The following is a 21,801-nucleotide window of genomic DNA, read 5'->3' as shown; positions in this document are numbered from 1 at the left end:
TCGTGTTCAAGATCCCAGTTTGAGATCTTTTTACTTGGTGCGACTCATCAGAAGATGGGTACACTTTGGTCAAAATGGGATGGACTTTTTCAGCAAAAATATCCTGGTATGCTGTGGTGTTTACACAGTATTCGGTTGTTACTAAGGGGCTCAAAGTCTGGCAAGAAAACACCCCTCACATCATGACACTACCACCACTAGCCTGAGCCTCTGATATAAGGCGGGGTGAATGTTGTTTACTCCAAATTTTGACCCCACCGTCCAAATGTTGCAGCAGAAATTGAGGCTCATGAGACCAGGCAACATTTTCTAGTCTTCTATTCAGCAATTTATGGTGAACCTCTGTGTGAATTGTAGCACTTGTAGCACCCACTTCTCTGTTTCTGCTGACAGGAGTTGCACTTATCTCAAATTAGTTTAGCCATTCTTGTCTGACCAGTTTTTCACCAGTGGAAGATGCCACTCACTGGATCGTTTCTCTTTTTCAGACCATTCTTTGTAAACCCTAGAGATGGTTGTGTGGGAAACTCCCAGTTGATGTGCAATTTCAGATATCAGACCAGCCCATCTGCCACTAACAACTCACTTGAATCACTTAACCCTTGTGTGGTGTTCGTATTTTTGTTACTCAGCCAGTGTTCATGGGTCTGGTGGACCCGCTAGAGTTTTGGCTTTCCAAATTAACACTATCAAACAATTTTATGTTAAATTACTCAACAGATGTTTACTTCATCCCAATTACAAGACATATGAACAGCAAACATGGTTAATTTTTTCCCTTTACCTTTGTTAGATCACATTTATGAATTAATGTGCTTCTCGTTTTTCTTTTATATAAAATGTTATAAATAAATCAGTTATAATCAAGTGGAGTGAGTGGAAAGACACAACACATTTACACGTGAAAAAATAATTAATTGTTTGATTTTTCTTTTGAAGAAAAATGAACACGGGTCTCACAGACCCGAACACCATACAAGGGTTAAATCACCATTCTGATCCTCGTCTTGATCATATCTATATACCTAAATGTATTTAATTGCTGCTATGTGTTTGGCTTCTTAAATATTTTCTTACCCCTCACTTACCTGTTCCTCTTCACTGCCCCACTACGCAATAAAAAAAATCTTAAAAACATAAATATGTAATATTTACAACATCTAGTCACTGGATATCTCTCTTCCTCTTATTCACATCGAGCCTGGAACATCTGGGTTCAGATCCTCTGATGCATACAAATGCACTCGGTGACACACTTGCACCTGCTTTTAATTCTGACTATGTATAATGTGTTTCTTTGTGTTTGTGTGCCTGTATTGTTGTGCAAGTACACTTCTGAGAAAAAGATTTAAATTGCCCTCTTTGCATTTTGCCAAGAAAATGTGCAAATGTACATGCAAATACAGTACAAAAAGGAAAATTCTCCCAAAGCTCTTCCTTGGATGTTAGCTGGCTTGTCTTTTGTTTTCAGTCTGATTCCACACTATTTCGATACTGGCTCTAGGGAGGCCAATCCACGACTGAAGCCACTGACACTTTCCCAATAAGTACTTTTCTGTATTTATAATTCCATCAAGTTTGAAGAGATCCTCAACACTACTGGCTGAAATGCAGCCCCAAACCATGACGGAGCCTCCACCATGTTTACAGATTGATGGAGACATTCACTGTTGTTTCTCCCTCTTGATCTCTTCTGTACATAGTGAACCAAAAATATCTCATTTGGATTCATCATTGATTTGATCGCTTGTCCAGTTTCCTCAAGTGTTCAGCTAACAGCTCTTTGAGAAACACCTTGGTGGTGCAAAATACTATTAAAGAAAAACTGTGAGAGACCTTCAGAAATTGTGGTGTTATTGCTCAAGGCCAACTTAGAAATGACAAGCACGCCTGGCTGCTTAGAAACAAAGTGTAAAGAAATGATGAGTGGTCCAAAACTTTTGCACATTACTGAGGTTATTGTATATCAGTCTGCCTTTAAAAAAAGGTTCCAGATCTCAATAAGACTGTTTAGCTCTTCTTTCCATAAAGACAACATTTGATCACCTCTCCTGTACCTTTAAAGATGAGCTTTTACAACTCAGTATTCATTAATAAAAAAGTGGTTTTATAACCATTAGAATAGGTTCTGGGTTTTTCCAAGAGTAGTCCCAATAAACTGCATAGACAGGGATCACCCTCACTACCTTCTGATGCACACTCAGCCTCTTTGTTCTTTAAGTAGCATTAAAACAAGACAGAAATCACTCAGTTCATAGAAACAAGGCTTGCCCTCTAGTAAGTTTCCAAGGTGGAAAGAGTTAAACAAAGGATTTCATAATGATAATAAAATAGCCACAAGATGGCAGTGTGGTTAAGCCAATCTATTGTTAGAATAGCTGTCAATTTTTTTGTTTTTAATGAGTGAATCTAATATCTCATAAACAGCCAAATTTGACAGCAGCATTTAGGCTATTAGGTGTGTAGAAATGAGAAATGATTAAGTCTTCCCTCAGCTGTCTCACACGAACACGAACCGCTTCTAATAAGTTATAGATGTGTGACTTATTAAAGTGATCTCAGATATGTTTGGCTGCAGCACTTGCATCTTGACGGGAAGAATCAAAGAAGACCCGCTGAGATACAGCTGTTCTTTATTGTATTCCAACTTTGATTTGACGGCAGTGTTTGTTATCACTGACATTTCAAATGTAGCACTGCAAATAGCCACGGGCAAGACATTTTTGGACAGGCCCAGACAAAGGACCAGCAGTGCTGTTGCAATGGTACACTTAAACCCCTGATTCCACTTTTAATGCACAGCTATAAATATTCCACTAGCGAAAACCTGTCCTGTTGTAGCAGCACCCGGGGTATGCGGTCTAGGATGGGCCTATACTATTAATACTGATGATGAAACACATTATGGCCACATGAAGTGATCCCATGTGAAACAGTGTTTGTCTCATCTTTGAAGTAGTTTTTTTTTGGCCTATCTCAGAGCACCACATGTTTTCATGACTATGAATTAATAATGAGGTTGGTTCCTACAATATTGATTGTGACAAACTAAGTACAGATTGCTGGGAGGGTAAAACCATCCTCAGGCTGCTTTGTGGTCTGAGGGTAGTCTGTGAAGCCTTTGTTATGTGTGGGGTGGCAAAATCCTAAATGGATTCTCCGGCGTAAACTACACTACCCTGGGTTGAGCTCTTGTTGATACTGTACACAAATCATCTTGTCATGCTGCTTCATGTTCTTCGCTTTTTTTTTCAGTGCATCTTAAGAATCTCAGGCCGATTAACGGTGACAAAAAAAATGAAAGAACAACACACGGGAGCTAATTCCTCATCTGTGATTAAAGTGGGGGAGGTTATTTTTTCTCCTGCAATGTGTACAAAAAAGGGGCATGAGCTGCTCTCTGAGGCTCATCAATAGTGGATAATCTGACGGTGTGAGATAGGCCTCCTTGAATAACAACTACCTGTGTGTGAGTGTGTGTCTGCAAATGTAGGTCTTGTAGTGCTGTTTGCGAAGCTTTCGTTCGATGTGCACGCTTCGGGGTGCACGCACGCTTGCAGGAGCCGCGCGTCACATAAACACGCCTTCGGGTTTTTAACGCGAGCGGGATCCACTGCTCGTCAGATAATCAAGATGAAGCACAGCATTTCAGTAGTGCAGCAGAGAGAACAGCTAAAATGAGAAGAGAATGGAGTGAGTATGACTGAGGGAAATGGATGAGTGCAGTGATAAGCAGGGCTGCCCGGGCCCTGACAGATACACACAGCAGATGGATGACTCTTATCTGGGAGATCACAGAGTGCATACTCACGCCTAGGCCCAGTTACAGAGCCACGATCACACCAGACAGATGAATAGGCCTATCCCCAACCAATCACACTGCACGTACTGTAGACACACACACACAAGTGCACGCGCACACCTACACACACACACAACTTCTTGACAGAATGAACAGATTGCAGCTTCTGCGTTACCTTTTGTGTCTTTGACATTGAAATTCACCTGGAGTCTGGTGTCTCAAGGATATGTGCGAAGAGAGCAGGGAGCAAGGGTGTGGACGGAGATAAGAGAAATCAATTTAATTTCAATTCGAGCAGCAGACGCGAACGCGCGCGAGTTTGTGTCTCCGTGCCGACATGCACACACTGTATGCATGTGCGCCGGCATACAAATTTATCTGTCAAAGAAAGACCCGCATGCACTGTATTCTCACTTTGTTCAGCTTGCCACATTTTTCACTAATTCTCTTAGCGCAAACAATGTCTGCGGCACAGGTTAAGATAGAGCTCGAGTCATAAATACTCAAAACAAATAACATTTTGAACTGTTTTTCTCCCACTGGGACACTTAACCATTAACCAGCTATTACCAAAGACTTTTCAAAGAGTGCTGACAGGTCTACCTTTTAAGACACGGGGACTGTGCTTGCACTCATCTGCTTACATCCCTACTATCCTCTTTTGAAATACAGCTACCCTCCCTGCCAACCACACACGCACGCACGCACGCACATACCCCTTGTTATTTGGAAAGAGCTCTTCTTCAGCAGCTGTTGAATCTCCCAGCTGCGTTTTATTACAAGGGAAAGTGCCAGTCTTGTCTTCAAGGCAGATGGCGGGCTGGCTGGCCCTGTAGACACGTGGCATGTTGGACGACTGCAGACGGTGCTCCATCTCAAAGAAGCCGAAGCTACATTATGTTTGTAGAGTGTTTGCACTAAAAGTCTGCACTCACCTCAATCCGCTGTGTGGTGAGCAGGCTGTGTCTGGAATGTGCGCCACGTATGCACCCTTCATGTCAAAGATGTTTTCCAAAGTTGTTCTCCTTTGATAATCACTGGTGTGTGAAGTTCGTGAGTGTCGCACAGCACCTGCTCTCTTTTCATCCATTGTGATGTTTACATTTTTTCGGACCTGTAAGATAATAATTGCAAGGCTTGTTAATCTGCGTGGAAAGCTTTGTCACTGAACACAGGGCAAACAATTCTTGTGAATGTCTTATAGTCTTATTTTCTCTACCCTATAATTTCTTCTTAAGGTGATTTCATGTAATGGTGATGCCCTGGACATGCCCCAGAGCCGCTGGCATGTTCAGACACTCTTCAGTTCATCAATACACTGCATGAAAACCCATCAGGGGGTTAAAATAATAGGTTGTCTTTCCTTGCGGGGACAATACCCTGGCTCTGGAAATGATTGATGGGTCTGAGGTCCCAGGATTCACCAGGAGTTTTTGGTTGGCCTACAGGGATCAATGTCTACCTCACATTTCACATTACCTATCCATTAGGGAAGAAGAGCCACTTGAGGGGGGGCTTTTTGTGGACCAGAAAACCAGCCAATGTTGTTTCCTAATCCTACAGTCTGTCTCCAACAAAATCATCCATCATGCTGGAGTTAACAGGGATAGACTCACGTACACAGAGCAAAAATACCAACCGCAACACTCAGTGAGGGGCTGTTGCTATGACTTTAGCAAGTTGAGGCAGCAGTGTATGAATGAAAGATACTGTACAAATGACGTTAATGAGTGCTTGTGAAGGGTGGAGCTGGTCAGTTTATTGGTGTCCATGGCCAAAGTTGAGAGCACATGGAAACTTGAACCCGGCACACAGTCATGAGTCATTTCCGCAACTGGAAACAGAAGGATGCCTCCAGTGGGGCAGGAAACAAAGGCGCTCTCCTGGATACATTTTGACACACTTTGCCGCCTGTAGATCACATGTGGCTGATACCCAGCTTCTGATAAGGTCAGTGATTTCACATACTCTGCTGGTGTGATGAGGAATCAAACCAGAAAACGTGCATTAAAGATAGATTTAAGCGTTGAAGATTAGAGTGTTCTGAGGCTTTGCCAAGAACTGCCCCCACCATGTGACCTTTTACACACTGGCACACCACATCACCTCATGGGTTTATTTTATTTTACTGTCTTACAGGGCTGTTGCTCAGAATACACTCACTGTCTGCTTTTGTGTCTTTAGTGCGCCACACTGCGTCAGGGCTCTCCATAAAGCCGGCAATGATGAGAGGCGCCCTAAAAGCTGTTTTAATTTCAAGCTCAAGGCTCCGTTAAAAGGATGGATGTCCTTTACATTCAGTCCTCCCCCCCTTTCTGGTTGCTTTGTCACTGTTGTCATGAGCGCTGGAGCCAGCCAGAGAGGAATCCCTGGAATCTTTTTCGGCTGACCTGGCTCTGAAAAGTAATGGTGACATTGTCCTAGTAGCAGACCCGACTCCTAGATGCTTAATAGTAAATTTCAGTCCCTGCATCATGTGTAAGAATAGTCTGTGGCCCTTCTGGTGCCTCAAAGAAACTAAAAATGAAAAAGAAAAAAACATTCAACAGTGACTGTATGCCCTTCACAGTTTCCATAAAATACGCAATAATTTAAGCATTCTAAAATAATTAGACTGATATAGATTAGTTGCAGTTTACAGCAGAGTGGAGCAGTGAGTTTAACTCAGCAGCAGTGATAGGGTTAACATACCCATATGGTGTACCAAGAGGTTTGGTCCAATGCTGCTGTGGGCCAACAGGAGAGCGAAGGCTGGGTGGGGAAAGAACAGAAGGGAGAGGACAGCGGGGCATACACTCTCCCAACACCTGCACCTGGTCACTTGAATCTCACTCAGTCACCTCCAAACTCACTTTTACGGATCAGCGGACCAACATCTCGATCACATCACGGTGATGGTTGTTGCCATCCAGGTTTAAACTTTTTTCTCTCTCTCTTTTTTTTTTGTTTTTTTTTTTGGAAAGAGTGGAAAAGGCGTTAAAGGATTAGTTGTTTCCCCCTCCTCCTTCTCCTCCTCCTTTTTTAAAAAAAAAATATGTTGAGTGAATGCCTTTGGTCAATGGCGACCGATTAGCCTTCGGTTTTTCCTCAGAAGAGGAATTAGCAAACCTATCGGATTGTTTTATGCCTGCGCAGAGCTGCTGACAGAGATTTTCCAGCTCAGCTCCGAGGCGCAAAACGCGAGGAGTGCAGCGGTAACATCCCGCAAGTTTGGAATCTGAAAGCCCGGTATCAAAGGTAGGACATTTAACTTCTCTCTGGTTTAACTTTTAACTCAGGTTTGGTTACTCTGTAGCGTGGTCTGGATGGCAGATGACTGGAGTGCACGCATTTGTAGCCCACGGCTCCTATTTCTGGATGTTGAGTTCACAGGTAAGCGCGCACTCCTCCCGAAAAAAGAACAAGGTTATAGAAATCCTGTAATTATTATTATTTTTCTTTAAATGGAAACCATATAATAACACAGCAGAACTTTAATCTCTACTGCTGATCCCACCCAAGCACAGAAAACCAGCAGGAGTGCCGCCACTTGTACAAATACCACGAAAATCAGGCCATCTCGAACATGTAGTCCCTCGGGCTCAATATAATGGTTTAGTAACACCCACTAATTGCATCTGTAACGATATTTTTAAGGCATTTCAAGTAGACTCACCCTTTAATTATTTTTTCCATCTTCATCTAAATATTGGTAGGTTAAATGTAGCCTTCAGAGTCAGCAGGTCATAGCCATTATGTATTCAAATTAGGGTCAAATATGTTTTCTAATTATTTGTCAGTATCAGTTTATTATTAATATTTTGTATATCATGTTTTTATTTATAAAGTCATAATGTTAATGTTACATGGGCTGACTACAAAAAAAAATCTCACACCATTGTATTTTCATTGGTCTCTACCTCATTTCAAATATCTCACGGTGCATGACGGGTTATTAGCAAGTAATATACGAGGTTTGATAAAAGCGAATAGGAATCAAGCTCCCATGGTGCGTAAATATAGCAATTGTGTGAATATGCCAAGAAGACTGTGAGGTATTCCCAGCAGCTTCTGTTTTAAATTTCTAAATTCTTACCATGTCAGTCATTTCAGTTTCATCAGCTTTTTTATGGCTGCATATTTTTTTGTATTATGTGTGTCAGATAAATGAGTGGCTTATTGTGAAAAAAAAACAACAAAACCTTTTGTGAAATCCCACCCCATTTTTGACCATGAATAACTCATTTCCAGGCTTGTACCATGTGCACTGGAGGCCTCGGCTACACGGATGTCATAAGGAGGGGGTGAAAAAGCCCGAGGGATAGCTTATAGCCCGAGCAAGGCACACCTTCAGGGAGACAATTTAATGGATGTTATGGACTCAGCTTTTAGTATTCATAATTTATATGGGATCCTCTCAAAGCAAAGTGCAGATGCATAATAAATGTCTGAGTTAAGGTCTAACAGTTAGGCTACGTTTCAACACCCCTAAACTGTCAGAAATTGTTTCGGCCAGGACTACCTGTGTCTTTGAACTGTCATATATTTCATTTCTCAGCTCCTGAAAGTACACTGACATGCTTTGTTGAAAAGACTGAGGGAAAACCAGAGGGACTCATTGATGGGCATCTTCATCATCTTTTTGATACAGTTTTCTAAAAGAAACATGGGCAAAATTTATGCAAAACAAACTGTAATGTGTACAAGATGAAGACCACAAGGCATTAGTCTTCTTTTTCCAACTGACTGTATACTTACAAGTATTATTATACAGTCTTGACACATAACTCACTACGCTTACACTTTAAATAAATAATAGGCCTGTCATATTTTCCAGCGCAGGTGCGAAGATTTGGACGTTGTTCTCTCCTGCCAAACGAGACGTCTTGCCTTGGAAGGCTGCAGGCCAAACTTCTGATCAGAGAGATCAGAGAAAGTGAGAGAGACTAGCTTGCCTGTCCTCCCTTCTTTCTTTTTATGTCTCCTATTTCTCATGGGGCACTCTATAATAATAGTTCATTCGTCTTTCTTCTTTTCGTCCAGATTTAGATCTCTGTGGGCTACCTGCGTGACTGTTACCATGACAGCATCTGGAGCCCAGCTCCTCCTTTTGGCCCTCTGTGTTTGCAGAAGCTTGGGCGTGCAGCAGTCTGCTCCTCGGGTTCGCCTCTCCTTTAAAGGTGAGTTCGTTCAGATTAACTAGAACTCTTCTGTCAGCGGGGATTATCGTAATAGTTTATTGTACTTTTTTGGTTTCTCCCGCAAAGCCACTCGCTTGTGCAAAAACTCACCCATACACCCACGCGCGCATCCGAACTAGCGGTTCTATTTCCTTTTCATGCATATGTAAAGAACGTATTTCCTGCCACACGTCAAACTGTGCAACGCTGAAAACAAAAGGTGGATATTACGTGTGGATACTGGTAGTGCCCTTCAACAATTTGTCCCCACACCCTGAAATCCACACGCACTACAGTGTGGCCTGTCAGTTCTTTGTTTTTTGACGTCTGACGGTCTGACACAAGAAGGAAACAGCTGAAATTTGATCATGACCTTTTTGAAAGCCAGAGTAGATTTGAGATGGGGCAGATAGTGTTTTCTTTGAAGCTTTTTTTCGCAGGTGTTTGGGATTTTCCCGTGTTGTCTGTTCCCTGTCGTCATTAACTATAATAGCAGAGATTCGTGTTACAAATATGTGGAAGACACCTTTGATCCAAACAATGTCGGATGATTACAGGTATTTTCTGCATCCCTATCATGTTGTCACTTAAACTCGCAGAAAGACACACAAACACACACATGCGGGCATCACACCTGAACTTCGTGTAAGTGAGAATTAGAGGTGTGAGTGAGATTTATAACGTTCCCGAGCGCTTTCATGTGGAGTTGAGTCAGAACCTTCTGTTTGCAGGTCAGGTCTAGGCAGTGCTGACATGCTTGCTTCATTACGTTCTTCTAGTGCAGCGATTTAATGGGAAACATTTATGATTTGGTACAATTTCAAGAAAAGCCACCTGAGGCAGATTAGAGGTGAACTAATCACGGGATCTGTGCTTTATAGCCAGTGCTGTTTTGAATTCAGCTGATTTTGTAACACCAAAGACACGCTGTTGACAGCTCTTGCATACGGAGACACTTTCCATTTGGGGCTCGAGAAAGTAATTGCTGTGCATTTTTGCGTGACTTTTAACGCTAATCCCCTTTTGGTAAACAGCTTATACATACCAGTGAGTTTTTGCAGCAGTTTGAACAAAGTAGAAGTCTGACCAGTTGCGCAAGCTCGGTCTTGAACTTGATCGTGTTCCTCTCAGAAAAAGGAATTCACATCTGTCAGGAGCTGTCCTTGACAATTTCACTTTCAGGAGGATGTTTGTAGGAGCTGAAAGGTGAACGCTAGATTGTTCGTAAGAGTACGTTCGCAGACTTAAGTCACCCTTCCCCCTAATACCAAACAAAAAAAGGAAAAGAAAAAAGTTGGATTTACTCTGCAATTCTTTTCTGCGACTCCAAGGATTTATTGTTCATTGTTTGTGACAGCGAGTCTCTTTGTTCCCTTGAGGCGCCTGTGGAGGAGGTTTTTGAGGAGGCTGGAGGACATGTGACTCTTCTGAACGAATGAGCCGGGCTGAGTGACACTCTGGGGGTACAGGAGGCCTGGAGAGGAAAGGAACACTACACTGACTTCCCTGCTGCTGGGAAGTTGTATCAGTCATAAGCGCCGAAATGGGAATAACTGTAAATCGGTTGAATTAGTGTTGCTAGAGAGCAGAATCGGCAGTGTAACTGAAGCCATGTTTTAGAATCTTATGCCCTCGCAGTGCTGTCAGCAGTTAGCTCATACTCGAGAGACGTCTGGGACTACAGTAAATGGCAGCAGTCATTAGTGCCTTAGTGACAATATGTTGTCAAGCTGTAACACGAGAGCTCATAGTGGCCCAGCTGTGGCTTCATACTTGAATTGTGTGTCCTTCCCAGTGTTTCCCTGTCAGTGTCAGAATGTTGTCAGGGGGTAAGTGTTTGCTGAATGTTTACCAGATGATGGCAGTACATTGTTTGCTATTTTTGGAGAATGGAGACATGTATAGGGGTGTGGTGTTTCTACATTTAGCCTGTTCAGTGAATCCACTATGACCTAGTGATGTGGCGCTTGTCCAGAAGCTTGTTATCCTGTGTTCACCTCTTGGGAACAGAACCAGACCTCATCCCACCTCTGAGACTCCATCCCATGTTGCCCGGAGATCCGATTGCATAGCTTATTTTTGTTGCACCTTGACTGCATCCTGTTAACACGGGCCTCAAAAGGAAAATGGAAGGTGCTTTGATGTAAATAGAGATTGTGCTTCCTCTTGATTCCCTGTAAGCCCACTTCTAAGGGTCTCTGTGAACATTTGTCAATATATAATCCTGCTGTCTTTACCATGAGTGTGCCATGTCACAGTGTGCACATATGGTGGTCAGAATTTTGCACATGACACAGATGTATGAGCGAGTCTTACTTTGTATGTGTTTAAACTAGTTGTTAGATGAAAGAATGGAAACTTTCAGAAGTAAAGTCCTCCACAGTAGAGTCCATTTGTCTTGCAGCAGATGAAAATAGCCTAATCGGGGTTTTCAGGAGAACAAAAAAGGGGGAAACATTTTTCACTGCATGTCTTAACAGGTTACGCTCTGCTGAACACAAATCTGATCTTAAGAATTAGCCGTGAGTTCCACTGACCGTGTTTCCTAAGGGACTCGCTTTTTCGTCTAACTCCACAGGGCACGTGGTGCCTTAAACTCAATCAGACAGCCAGGACGCATAAAATATTAAGATCTTAAAAGCGAAAATGTTTCCTAAAATGCTCTAAGTTGAGTTATATTTAATCTGTGACACACATTTTCCTGCACACAAGTGAGAAGTATGCTGTTTAAGGGACCATAAGTTCATCCAAGTCTGTAATGAAACATGGTAAAAGCATAAAAGGAATAATATGACTGGATTTTCTCCACATGACGCTGGTTTTTCCGAGTGGCGAAGTTGTAATTATTTTTTAACAAACTGGCAACACTTTCCAAACAGAACTGATGGACACAAGAGCGGCACGACCCTTCAGCTTCACCTTCAATACCAGCGATTACCGTGTACTTCTGATGGATCAGGACCAGGGACGTCTGTACTTGGGCAGCCGGGAGTACCTGGTGGCTCTGGACATGCACAATGTTAACAAGGAGCCACTCATAGTGTGTATAAATTCCTTTCTTCCTAAATCCGCTCTGCCATTTGGTATGTGGTATTTAGTCTCAGAGTGCATTGATCCTTAATAATTCACTGTTTGGGGCTATTTGTGCTTTTGGAACAACAGATCCACTGGCCAGCATCTGCTAAGAGAAAGGGAGAATGTCAGATGACAGGAAAGGGAAAACAGGTAGCGTCAAGTATTTACATCCTGTTCTTTCAAAAAAGTTGGAGGCTCCTGCTTTCAAGATACAGTGTTTGGATTCCATTTGTCTTACTCTCCTTTGTCAGGGTGAATGTGCCAACTTTGTGCGGTTGATAGAGCCGTGGAACCGCACCCACCTCTACACTTGTGGAACAGGAGCGTACCAACCCATCTGCACATTCATCAACAGAGGCTGGAGGGCAGAGGTGAACAAGACGATTACCGTTCCCTTAGAGGCATTTACAGCAAAACCCCTCCAGCTTTGTCCTCGCTAAATATTTCACAGCTACCACCCGGGGCGCTGATTTGTTTATGATTTCCCATGCTCCCTTGTGATGTCTTAGCGGTCTATTTTCATGCATACTGACTATCTAATCTGCCTCTGCAGGACTACCTGTTTAGGCTGGTCCCTGGGTATGTGGATTCGGGGAAGGGAAAATGTTCCTATGATCCCAAACAGGAGAATGTTGCAGTTTTGATCAGTAAGACATGACTGATTTATAGCCAGAAAAAAACCCACTAAATTCCTTCTCAAACTCCTTAAGCTACTGTTTTACCACCCTGTTTTTTTACTGTCCCACCTGTGCAGATGGTAATCTATATGCAGGGGTACATATCGACTTCATGAGTACAGATGCTGCTGTGTTTAGGACCATGGGAGGAAGAACGGCAATCAGGACAGAGCAGTATGACTCCAGATGGCTCAACGGTGAGTAAGTGTGGGTCTGAGTAGGTAAATATTACTGATTACAGGTTATTGCTCCGTTCATTTTTTTGACAACCACTTGCCTCAATCCTCTCTCTGCTTATCTGTTTTTATCCTCCAGAGCCTGTGTTTATTCGAATCCAGCAGATCCCTGACAGTGCAGAAAAGAATGACGACAAACTGTACTTCTTTTTCCGAGAGAAGAGTCTAGACTCCAGCGGCGGGGCGAGTCCCACTGTTTTAGCCAGGGTGGGAAGAGTGTGTCTGGTGAGCCAAAGCACACTGCGCAAGTTGTGAAACTATAAGCAGCTCACCTTTTTAATATAAAATGCATTGACCTAATTTCTTTCCTGTCTAGAATGACGAAGGAGGACAGAAGTCCCTGGTGAACCGCTGGACGACGTTCCTGAAGGCTCGTCTTATCTGTTCGGTGATAGGAGAAGACGGAGTGGAGACACGATTTGACGAACTACGTAAAGTCATAATAAAATAAGCACTGTGTTTAAACTGGTTGCATTATAACTTGCCTATAGCGTTATTGATTTGCATGTCATTCTTTTAATAGGGGATGTGTTTATACAGCCAACGCAGGATGAACGAAACCCTATGGTGTACGTTCTCTTCACTACAGCAGGGTGAGACATATTTGGAGACTCGCCCAATGAATTCACTTCTCATTCAATCTCATTAACTCAGTTTTTATTTTCACACATTTTTGTGGACATAACTTAATTTCATGGGTAGGGTGCAAGCTGTCTCCTACCTCTACTTATTACCTTAATTGTCTGTTTGTGCTCAAGCTCTGTGTTCAAGGGATCAGCAGTCTGTGTTTACTCGATGGCTGATATCCGCAACGTATTCAACGGACCGTTTGCCCACAAACATGGCCATAATTATCAATGGACAGAGTACACTGGCAAGATTCCCTACCCAAGGCCTGGAACGGTAGGTTTCTGTCACGTAATGTCCAAAATGACACAATGGAATAAAACCCAGATGCTGAAATTTAAATCAAAAGGAAGTCACCAGATGATGCACACGAAATCTCCCCTCCTTTTTTTTTCCACCCAGTGTCCGGGAGGAACCTTCACTCCTGGTATCCGATCCTCAAAGAACTTTTCAGATGAGGCTGTGAATTTCATCAGAGCCCATCCCCTCATGTTTCATTCAGTTTACCCTATCCATCGCCGCCCCCTGGTGGTGAGAACTGGTGTGGACTATAGGTACACTGCCCTGGTGGTGGATCAGGTGGATGCTGTTGATGGGCGCTATGAAGTGCTCTTCCTGGGGACAGGTGAGACAACTTCAGGGATGATTGCACATGCTCGGTTGAAGTTGATTTCTTTCTTTTTTTTCATGCAAATGTTGTTTTTGATCATAATTCATTCATACTTCTAGATCGAGGCACTGTGCAAAAGGTAATAGTTTTGCCTAAGGACCCAACAAGCATGGAGGAGTTGACACTAGAGGAAGTGGAGGTTTTTCGGGTATGTCTAAATGTGTGGTCCTAAAAAGTACACAGTGCAGTGTGGTCTAAGAAAAGGGGTCATTTATTTTTACATTTTTCTTTTTTTAATACGTTTTTAGACCAGAGCACCAGTCAAGACTATGAAAATATCATCTAAAAGAGTAAGACAAATCTAACCTGGTCATATACATTTCTTTGCATGTATTAAAACAAATGCCCCACAGACACTTGCTGAGTTTTTTGTTTGTTTTTTTTGCTTGTGTTGCCACAGCAACAGCTGTACGTGTCATCAGACGCAGGGCTGACCCAAGTGTCGCTTCACCGCTGCGGGGTGTATGGCAGGGCCTGCTCTGACTGCTGTCTGGCTCGGGACCCCTACTGTGCCTGGGATGGAGAGAGTTGCTCTGCTTTCACGCCATCAACCAAAAGGTTAGGGACGTCTCACAAACCTCTATACTATAAAGTAAGGATGTGACAATATAACGTCAAATTTCAATGAATTTGAATTTGAATTCTGTCTCAGGAGAAGCAGAAGACAGGACGTTAAACACGGCGACCCGCTGAGGCAGTGCAGAGGCTTTAACGCCAAAGGTGTGGCAATTTTATGTGTTTTTAAAATGATGTAAACTTCAAAATTTAGCATTTTTTTTAACTTTATTTTTTTTTACCATTTAAATGTCCAGTTGAGAAACGTCTGAGAGAGACAGTGCAGTTTGGAGTAGAGGGCAGCAGCACCTTCTTGGAGTGTCAGCCTCGTTCTCCCCAGGCCACAGTAAAGTGGCTCTTCCAGAGAGAAGGAAAGAGGAAAGTGGTGAGGAAGAGCAATCTTTTTTCTTTTTCCTTTTTTTTTAAAGATGCAAAAGGAATCACTTCACTTTTTGGTAACTATCTTTATTGCTTTTATTGCTGAGAGTTTATTTTTTTCCAGTAAGTATCGAGGTTTGTGATCACTGGCAACAAAGAAAAAAAGTCCCTTCTTCCAGCTTAGAAATAGCCACACAATGCTGTAAGCAACAGCAGACCCTGTGTATATAAAGCAAAATAATTTTACATATTAAAATAAGAACACGTGCATTTTGCTACCTTTTATATAAGAGGCTGTTTCTGTGTTTCCACAGGACAATTATTTGCCCTATTATTTAAAATTATTATTTAAACTTGTTCCCTTTCTTTGACTTATCTGCTGTTTCACCCTTTTTCCTTCAGCTCAACCGTGCCGGAGGGGTTGTTAAGACCAACCACGGCATCCTTCTGAAGTCTCTCAACCAAACAGACGCTGGGCTCTACCACTGCCTCGCCACTGAAAACAACTTTAAACACACGGTGACCCGCATTGCGCTGCGCATCCTTGACCGAGACATCGTTTTAGCTCTCACCGCTCAAGACGAGGACGAAGAGCCAAAAACCCATCAGACACGGCCATACTCGCAGTCCTCCCTCGCCTCTACACCATTCCCGCCTGAGATTAGACTGATCAACCAGTACTGTCAGTCCTACTGGGAACAAATCAGTCCCAAACAGCAGCAGCAGCGTAAGCGCACCAGCCGCAGGCACACAGAAAGCCAGGACCAAGGGCTCGGCTAGGAGACGGGACCAACACTGTCCGGCACTGGCCTGTATAGACTTTATGGTGGACTTTCATTTGACACATCTTTGGGTGTCACTTCTATTCATTAGGCAGGCGATGCTGTCTTTCTGTCCTTAACGTGTATTGGTGGTTTTGCAAACGCCAGCCCAGTAAATACATATGAAATATATTTTACACTACTGATGACCACATTCTAAGTTGTAGCATACATTTCTATTCTCCAAAACACAGCTGTATTACCAATGTGGTTAAAAAAAAATGAATGAATAACAGACTGCACATTGGGGTTGATCACATATTTCACACACACTTTGGTGTTGATTTGGACAAAGAATGACTGTGATGTAAAGTATATGTAAGATATAGCTAACGGGCTCCAACACGCAAAAACACAAGTATGTTCTCTTTTAAGTATCTTGAAACAGAAATGTAATATATTGATTGTGAATATAATATATAAGGTCGTGATGCAGTCATTGGATTGCTCTTGCATAACGATGACAAGAATGCATATTTTGCATGCGTACTGTTGTTGTTTGTTGCAAGTTGTACATTTAACTGTTCTGTTTTCTGGTGTGTTACGATGTTTGTAAGGTGTATTGTTTTATGTTAAGCTAATTCCATTGGATTTTGTCATACAATGACTCCCTTACTGTCCTGTGCATTAGTGACCTACAGTATGTGAGTATTGAGGCTATGTATAGCGTACAGTGTTCTTCCAGTCATGCACTTTGTAGGTGGTGGTATTTGAGGGAACTGGGGATTTTTGCACAGATGTTTGAGAATATGATACAGGAACCTACTTTTTTTTATGTATAGTATGTTATAAAAATGGGAACGAAACTGGCTCAGATTTAGTATTGTTGGTGTTCTGTCATAAGCTGTAGTCACAGGTTGGTTTTTGGGTTTGTGTCTTTTTTAAATGGCTCTTTAAGCATATTTTCCACTCGGAGCCGCTTTTCACCTCTGCTATGTGTTGTGATGCTGATGAATCCTACACTGGAAGTGTTAGAAAAAAATATAAGCATTTCAGAATTCTCATCAATTTGTTCCTTTCAATCTTTCATATTGAAATATTTCTTTCATTTTATTTCATTTTTTTTACGAATCCCCTACAAACAGTACTTTATCACATATCCAAGCTATACTCCAGTTTGCAGTTAACAAATCTGTAACAGATCATCGCATGTAACAGTGTAACAGTTCATGGGGTTAAAACAAACATCAGAACTCAAGCAAGTGGAAAATTCACAAAAAACAAGAACAGCTAGATCAGTCATCCCATTCATCGTCATCATCATCGTCATCCCCACCGTCATCTTCACTTTCATCTGAAAGACAGAACAAATATAAAGTGTTTGTAGCTCTGATGGTTTAACTCATGCATGCATACACTCACGCACCACTTTATTAGGTACACCTAGCTCGCACTGGTTTGGACCCCCTTTTTCCTTCAGAACTGCTTTAGTTTTTCAGCAAGTTACTGGAAAGATTTCACAGAGATTTTGATCCATATTTGCATGATAGCATCATACAGTTCCTGCAGATTTGTCAGCTTCACATCCATGACGCAAATCTCCTGTTCCACCACATTACAAAGGTGAGCTATTGGAATGAGATCAGAGCTTGGGAAGTGACGCCTAGTGTGGTCTTCTGCTGCTGCAGCTCATCTTCTTCAAGATTGGAGTTTGGATGTGTTCAGAGATGCTCCTACCTTGATTGCAGCTAGTGAGTATTTCTGTTACTGCTGCCTTCCTAACAGCTCAAAGCAGTCTGGCCATTCTCCTCTAACTTTAACGAGACATGTTTGCCCCAGAGGTTTGCTCCTGCTACCCAGCAGTTCATCCAAATAACTTCCTGATATTTTGTACGTGAACCAGAGATGATTGTGCAGGAAAACATCAGTATATCAGCGGTTTATGCAACACTCTGACCAGCCCATTCGGCACCAACACCAAAACATGTCATATCCGCTTACTTAAATCACCTTTCTTCATTATCCTGATGCTCAGTTTGAGCTTCAGTAGGTGGTCTTACCTACATCTACATGCCTAAATGTACTGATTTAGTGCTATGAGATTGGATGATTAGATATTTGCATTAATAAGCAGCTGAACAGGTGTACCTAATAAAGAGACCAGAGTGTACATAAAAAGATGTTACTGGTAGTGTAATATTTACCAGAGGAATGGATGACTTTGCTTCTCTTCTGCATGACCATCATGAGAGCACCGACAATGCCTTCACCTGACTCTGCTGATGCAGGTGGAGCTGGATTAGGGTCGTCTGTTACCTGTAATACACAACACCACAGGAGGACAAAATGTAAACGTCAGTACGCTCTACAAATATCTCGGCATGTTGCAGCATGAAAATCAAGACGTTTGACTTATGTAACAGATGTTCTTGAGAAAGCCGAGTTTCTTTACATTTCTCAGTTTTTTCCCGAGTCGGATCTGATCCAGCAAAGCTCCTCTGCTGTCTCCTCCACCAATGGAAGCGGAAGTAGGTCGTGGTGCACCGCCAGATATGGGAGGAGGAGGAGGGAAATCTGAAGAAACTGAAGTTTGGGGAGGTGGCGGTGGTGGTGGTGGAGGAGGAGGAGGTGGGCCCCCTCCCCCTCCTCCTCCTCCTCCTCCTCCACCACCAACCCCTCTGCTGGGTGTAGACGGGACAGGAGGAGGTGGAAAACCTGCGGAGCGCTGGCTTGGTGGTGGAGGAGGAGGAGCGCCGTGGGAAGACATGGGAGGTGGGGCATGAGGAGACCTTGAAGATGGAGGAGGTGGAGCATGTGATGGCGGGGGTGGCGGCGGGCCGCTTCGGCTTGATGGAGGAGGGGGTGGTAAAGATCCACGAGAAGGAGGTGGCTGGGGAGGCGGGCCTGCTCGCTGTGAATGACCTGGAATGGGAGGCAGGGGGCCAGAACGGCCTCGCTGGGGTGGAGGGGTTGGAGCAGAGGGGCTAGAGCCTGGTAGCGGAGGGAGGGGCCCCTGTCTGCCAGGTGGAGGAGGTGGAGGTCCTGTAGCTACAATTGAGTGGAAGAAGGTATAAACATATATTACAACTCATCCACGGTTTAACAACGAGATCAGCCTGTTTGGAACAGTGAGATAGTTAACTGAGTCAAAAACGAGGCAGTGAGAGTCTAACCTGATCTGTTCACCTCCCTTTTGACTGCCTCCATCCCTCCTGACTGTTCAATTACATTATAGATGAGCTGAGAGGTTCTTTCATCCCTCATTTCAGCTTCACTAATGCCAGCTTGAGACAGCAGCCGCATCAGGTCAGGGTCCAGGTTGTTAGGGTCCCACCCCACATGACTTACATGCCTGACGGAAGGAAAGAAGAAGGAAACAGTTTATTGAAGTTAAATTTAAACAACAAAATATGAACATTGCTCTAAAACCTCTGATAAAACTTCATTTTCAGCGAGTCATACACTTACTTAAATCCACTAGGTGCTCCTATGTCTGCTTTGGAGAGCTTGGGGCCTTTTTTCTGCTTCTTCTTCTTGTCCTTCTTTCCTTTGCCTGTCGCAGCAGAGGCAGCAGCAGGTGTAGGCACCGAGCGATAGCGTGAAGACTGGATATCTGGGTTTTGAATGTCCACTGTGGCCATGTGAAAAGAAGGAGGGCCACTAGGTCCTGTTTTTGGAAGACGTCCAGATTAGCACACTGGTTAATATGTTCCTAGTATGTTTCATTTTATGTATCAATAGTAAAAGGTACACAGCAAAGACAGCAGTTGCACACCTTTTTCAGGTGGGAGTGGAGGCAGGGAACTTCTGTCTGCAGTGAAAGAAAACAGAAAATTATATGTAGCACTACAGTTTGCCACGTTTACACAGCATACTGTTTTGAAGTTTTTGCCATCTTACCACTAGTGTGCGGGGGGCGCTGTTTCTTATCTGTGAGAGAGGTGAGAGAAACCATTTTGCATAAACCCCACACACAGCCGTTGAAACAAATGAACGACTTGTTGTTTCATATATAACCACGTATCAGCCTGGAAGCGATTTTTTTCTAAGAGTACTAGAATAGGGTACTTGATAAAAAAAAAAAAAAAAAAAACTTCCTCATTTAGTGTGATTTTAATGTTTGTTTGTTTTTCCCCCACAGTGCTTTCTCAAACATATATATTAATCTCAAACCATCTATACACAAATAAATTGTGAGTAAGTGGTAACCATAATATTTCAAATGTATTCTTTGCTTTCCCATTCTAAAATGAGACATCAAAGCAGTGAAAGGCTGTGGCCTCACTGACCTTGACGGGTGTTTCTTTGGTTGATTTTTTCCTGAACAGCAGTTTGGAATATGTCTGCTTCCTGCAGATCACAGAAGTTCAGTCCGACCTGGCAGTCCTACAGTGTATAACAAACGCACACAGAATCAAGATTGATGATTTTTGACCCATAGTGATGATTACACCAGAAGTAATTGCACCACATCACATCATAATTACAGCTTTAAGATGAGCTAAAACAAGGGGTGTGCTTACATCAGCAGGAAAGGTATGAAAGAATGGCTTTGGGGCTGAGTACACAAGTTGGTTGTAGAGCTCCTGCTCCCAAACCACACTCCCGACCTGTAAAAAGAGTGAATTAATATGTCGGTCTTGTGAGATTAGAAACTTAATCTAAGCTATCTAATACGGGACCCATTATGTAGGGGGTTACCTTTAAATCAAACATCCGTATGAAATAGGAGCGCTGAGGGTTGTCTTTGACGAAACAGGCCACCCCAGTGTGCTGCAAGCTCCACATGGATGAACTGTTAGGTAGAGCCATGAACAGCTGTGCGACTGCGGTGGCCATGGACTGAACACATAGACAAGACAGACAATGAAAAGAGCTCAGAGCTGATAGGAAACTTGAGAGCTCTTTATTACAGTTCATATGTAAATTTGCAGCTTTGCAGTGAGAATAAACTTCCTCATCTGCTTTCATTTGTTCAGATAAGGCTTAAAGTTTGTGATGCTCCTAGTTTTTCATTGCAGCCTTCTACGTAATTAAAATGTGTAGCTTGTGCACATCTAGTGTTTTGTTATTATGGCGGGGTCACAACTGTAAACGCTATTGTTTACCTCAGAGGCCAAAAGCAAGAACTGAACAAGGCCAAAGCTGAGCATAGTGACTAATTCTGACAGCAGAGGAAGAATTGGTTCAGCCACCATTTCCTGTTACAGCTACCTACTTTTTGATGACCTAATGTCAGCAAATAATGCTTGAATTCACAAAAACTATCAATAGATTTCAAAAATATAGAGTAAAATAAGACAGGCCTTCAAATGGACCAAAAATAAAGCGACTAAAAGCATTAAGAAAATAATCTGCCAAAAGAGAGTTGAGAAAATGATGGTACAACAATGCTGTGTTAAAAGTATAACAGTCCCCAACCCATTGTTAAACTGTGCATCAATTAGAATGATGTGTACTCCAGTGTACGACGCCTTCTTTTAAGGTAAACGCTTTTAACGAAAAGGATACAAGTCAAGACAGATAAAGCAGAGCGACATTCTTTCAGTTGGTAATCCCCTCCCGGGTCAGCTAAGAACTTACAGCACACCTTCTGCCCAGCAGCTCCTCCAGCTTGTCATTCTCCTGTGCGCTCAGCAGAAAGCTTTGAGTGCTCTCTGTTTTAGTTTTAGATCCACGACTCATAGTCCTGTGATAAAACCGGTTATCCTAAACTACTGTATGCACGGCATTTGAACAAGCGCCCTTGCAACAGAATACTCTCTATAGTTAGCTCTACAGTCAAGGAAGTTTCTCTTCTCCCTTCTTTGCACACATCAACTCAAAGCCGGAAATGAACGACCACATTTTTTCTTCTCTCG

At 42.8% G+C, this 21,801-nt stretch overlaps 2 protein-coding genes across 5 annotated transcripts; one reads left to right on the top strand and one right to left on the bottom strand.

The window, feature by feature from the left end:
- Positions 1–6,546: 6,546 nt before the first annotated feature.
- On the top strand, positions 6,547–17,002 carry LOC147306143 (semaphorin-3F-like). Of its 3 annotated transcripts, none has more exons than XM_086278312.1 (19): positions 6,547–7,039; positions 8,624–8,717; positions 8,825–8,961; positions 11,841–12,001; positions 12,124–12,186; positions 12,288–12,407; positions 12,590–12,683; positions 12,791–12,910; positions 13,029–13,174; positions 13,266–13,380; positions 13,473–13,542; positions 13,708–13,852; positions 13,979–14,201; positions 14,306–14,394; positions 14,495–14,536; positions 14,647–14,804; positions 14,899–14,966; positions 15,059–15,186; positions 15,582–17,002. In XM_086278312.1, the coding sequence occupies exons 3-19, from the start codon at positions 8,862–8,864 to the stop codon at positions 15,957–15,959; spliced, it is 2,220 nt and encodes a 739-aa protein (XP_086134438.1). In that variant the 5' UTR covers positions 6,547–7,039; positions 8,624–8,717; positions 8,825–8,861; the 3' UTR covers positions 15,960–17,002. The 3 variants fall into 3 exon arrangements, with proteins under 3 accessions (XP_086134438.1, XP_086134439.1, XP_086134440.1); XM_086278313.1 differs by having other exon boundaries at positions 6,884–7,039; positions 8,619–8,717; XM_086278314.1 differs by having other exon boundaries at positions 6,917–7,039; positions 8,601–8,717.
- On the bottom strand, positions 15,292–21,799 carry LOC147306142 (actin nucleation-promoting factor WAS-like). Of its 2 annotated transcripts, none has more exons than XM_086278316.1 (11): positions 21,531–21,799; positions 20,642–20,782; positions 20,464–20,550; positions 20,230–20,326; positions 19,841–19,870; positions 19,716–19,751; positions 19,409–19,607; positions 19,114–19,292; positions 18,393–18,988; positions 18,145–18,256; positions 15,292–17,294 (listed from the first exon to the last, which is right to left on the bottom strand). In XM_086278316.1, the coding sequence occupies exons 2-11, from the start codon at positions 20,777–20,779 to the stop codon at positions 17,236–17,238; spliced, it is 1,533 nt and encodes a 510-aa protein (XP_086134442.1). In that variant the 5' UTR covers positions 20,780–20,782; positions 21,531–21,799; the 3' UTR covers positions 15,292–17,235. The 2 variants fall into 2 exon arrangements, with proteins under 2 accessions (XP_086134442.1, XP_086134441.1); XM_086278315.1 differs by having other exon boundaries at positions 15,294–17,294; positions 21,524–21,798.
- Positions 21,800–21,801: the final 2 nt, after the last annotated feature.

This window comes from Aulonocara sp. 'chitande type north' Nkhata Bay, linkage group LG20 (genome assembly GCF_057382095.1).
Source record: "Aulonocara sp. 'chitande type north' Nkhata Bay isolate Kocher_YH1m ecotype deep benthic linkage group LG20, A_spYH_male_GT1.1, whole genome shotgun sequence".
Taxonomy (NCBI): Eukaryota; Metazoa; Chordata; class Actinopteri; order Cichliformes; family Cichlidae; genus Aulonocara; species Aulonocara sp. 'chitande type north' Nkhata Bay.
The sequence above is the reverse complement of the archived record's forward strand: the minus strand, read 5'-3'. Positions and strand labels throughout refer to the sequence as shown.

Bases quoted from the DNA above. Each gene is read 5' to 3' on its own strand.
- LOC147306143 (XM_086278312.1), top strand. From the start codon at position 8,862: ATGACAGCATCTGGAGCCCAGCTCCTCCTTTTGGCCCTCTGTGTTTGC. The intron at 8,962-11,840 runs GTGAGTTCGTTC...CTTTCCAAACAG, and splicing joins GGTTCGCCTCTCCTTTAAAG to AACTGATGGACACAAGAGCG. The intron at 12,408-12,589 runs GTGAACAAGACG...CTGCCTCTGCAG, and splicing joins ACAGAGGCTGGAGGGCAGAG to GACTACCTGTTTAGGCTGGT.
- LOC147306142 (XM_086278315.1), bottom strand. From the start codon at position 21,625: ATGAGTCGTGGATCTAAAACTAAAACAGAGAGCACTCAAAGCTTTCTG. The intron at 19,608-19,715 runs GTGTGCAACTGC...TTCCAAAAACAG, and splicing joins TCCACTCCCACCTGAAAAAG to GACCTAGTGGCCCTCCTTCT. The intron at 19,293-19,408 runs GTAAGTGTATGA...TCCTTCCGTCAG, and splicing joins GGAGCACCTAGTGGATTTAA to GCATGTAAGTCATGTGGGGT.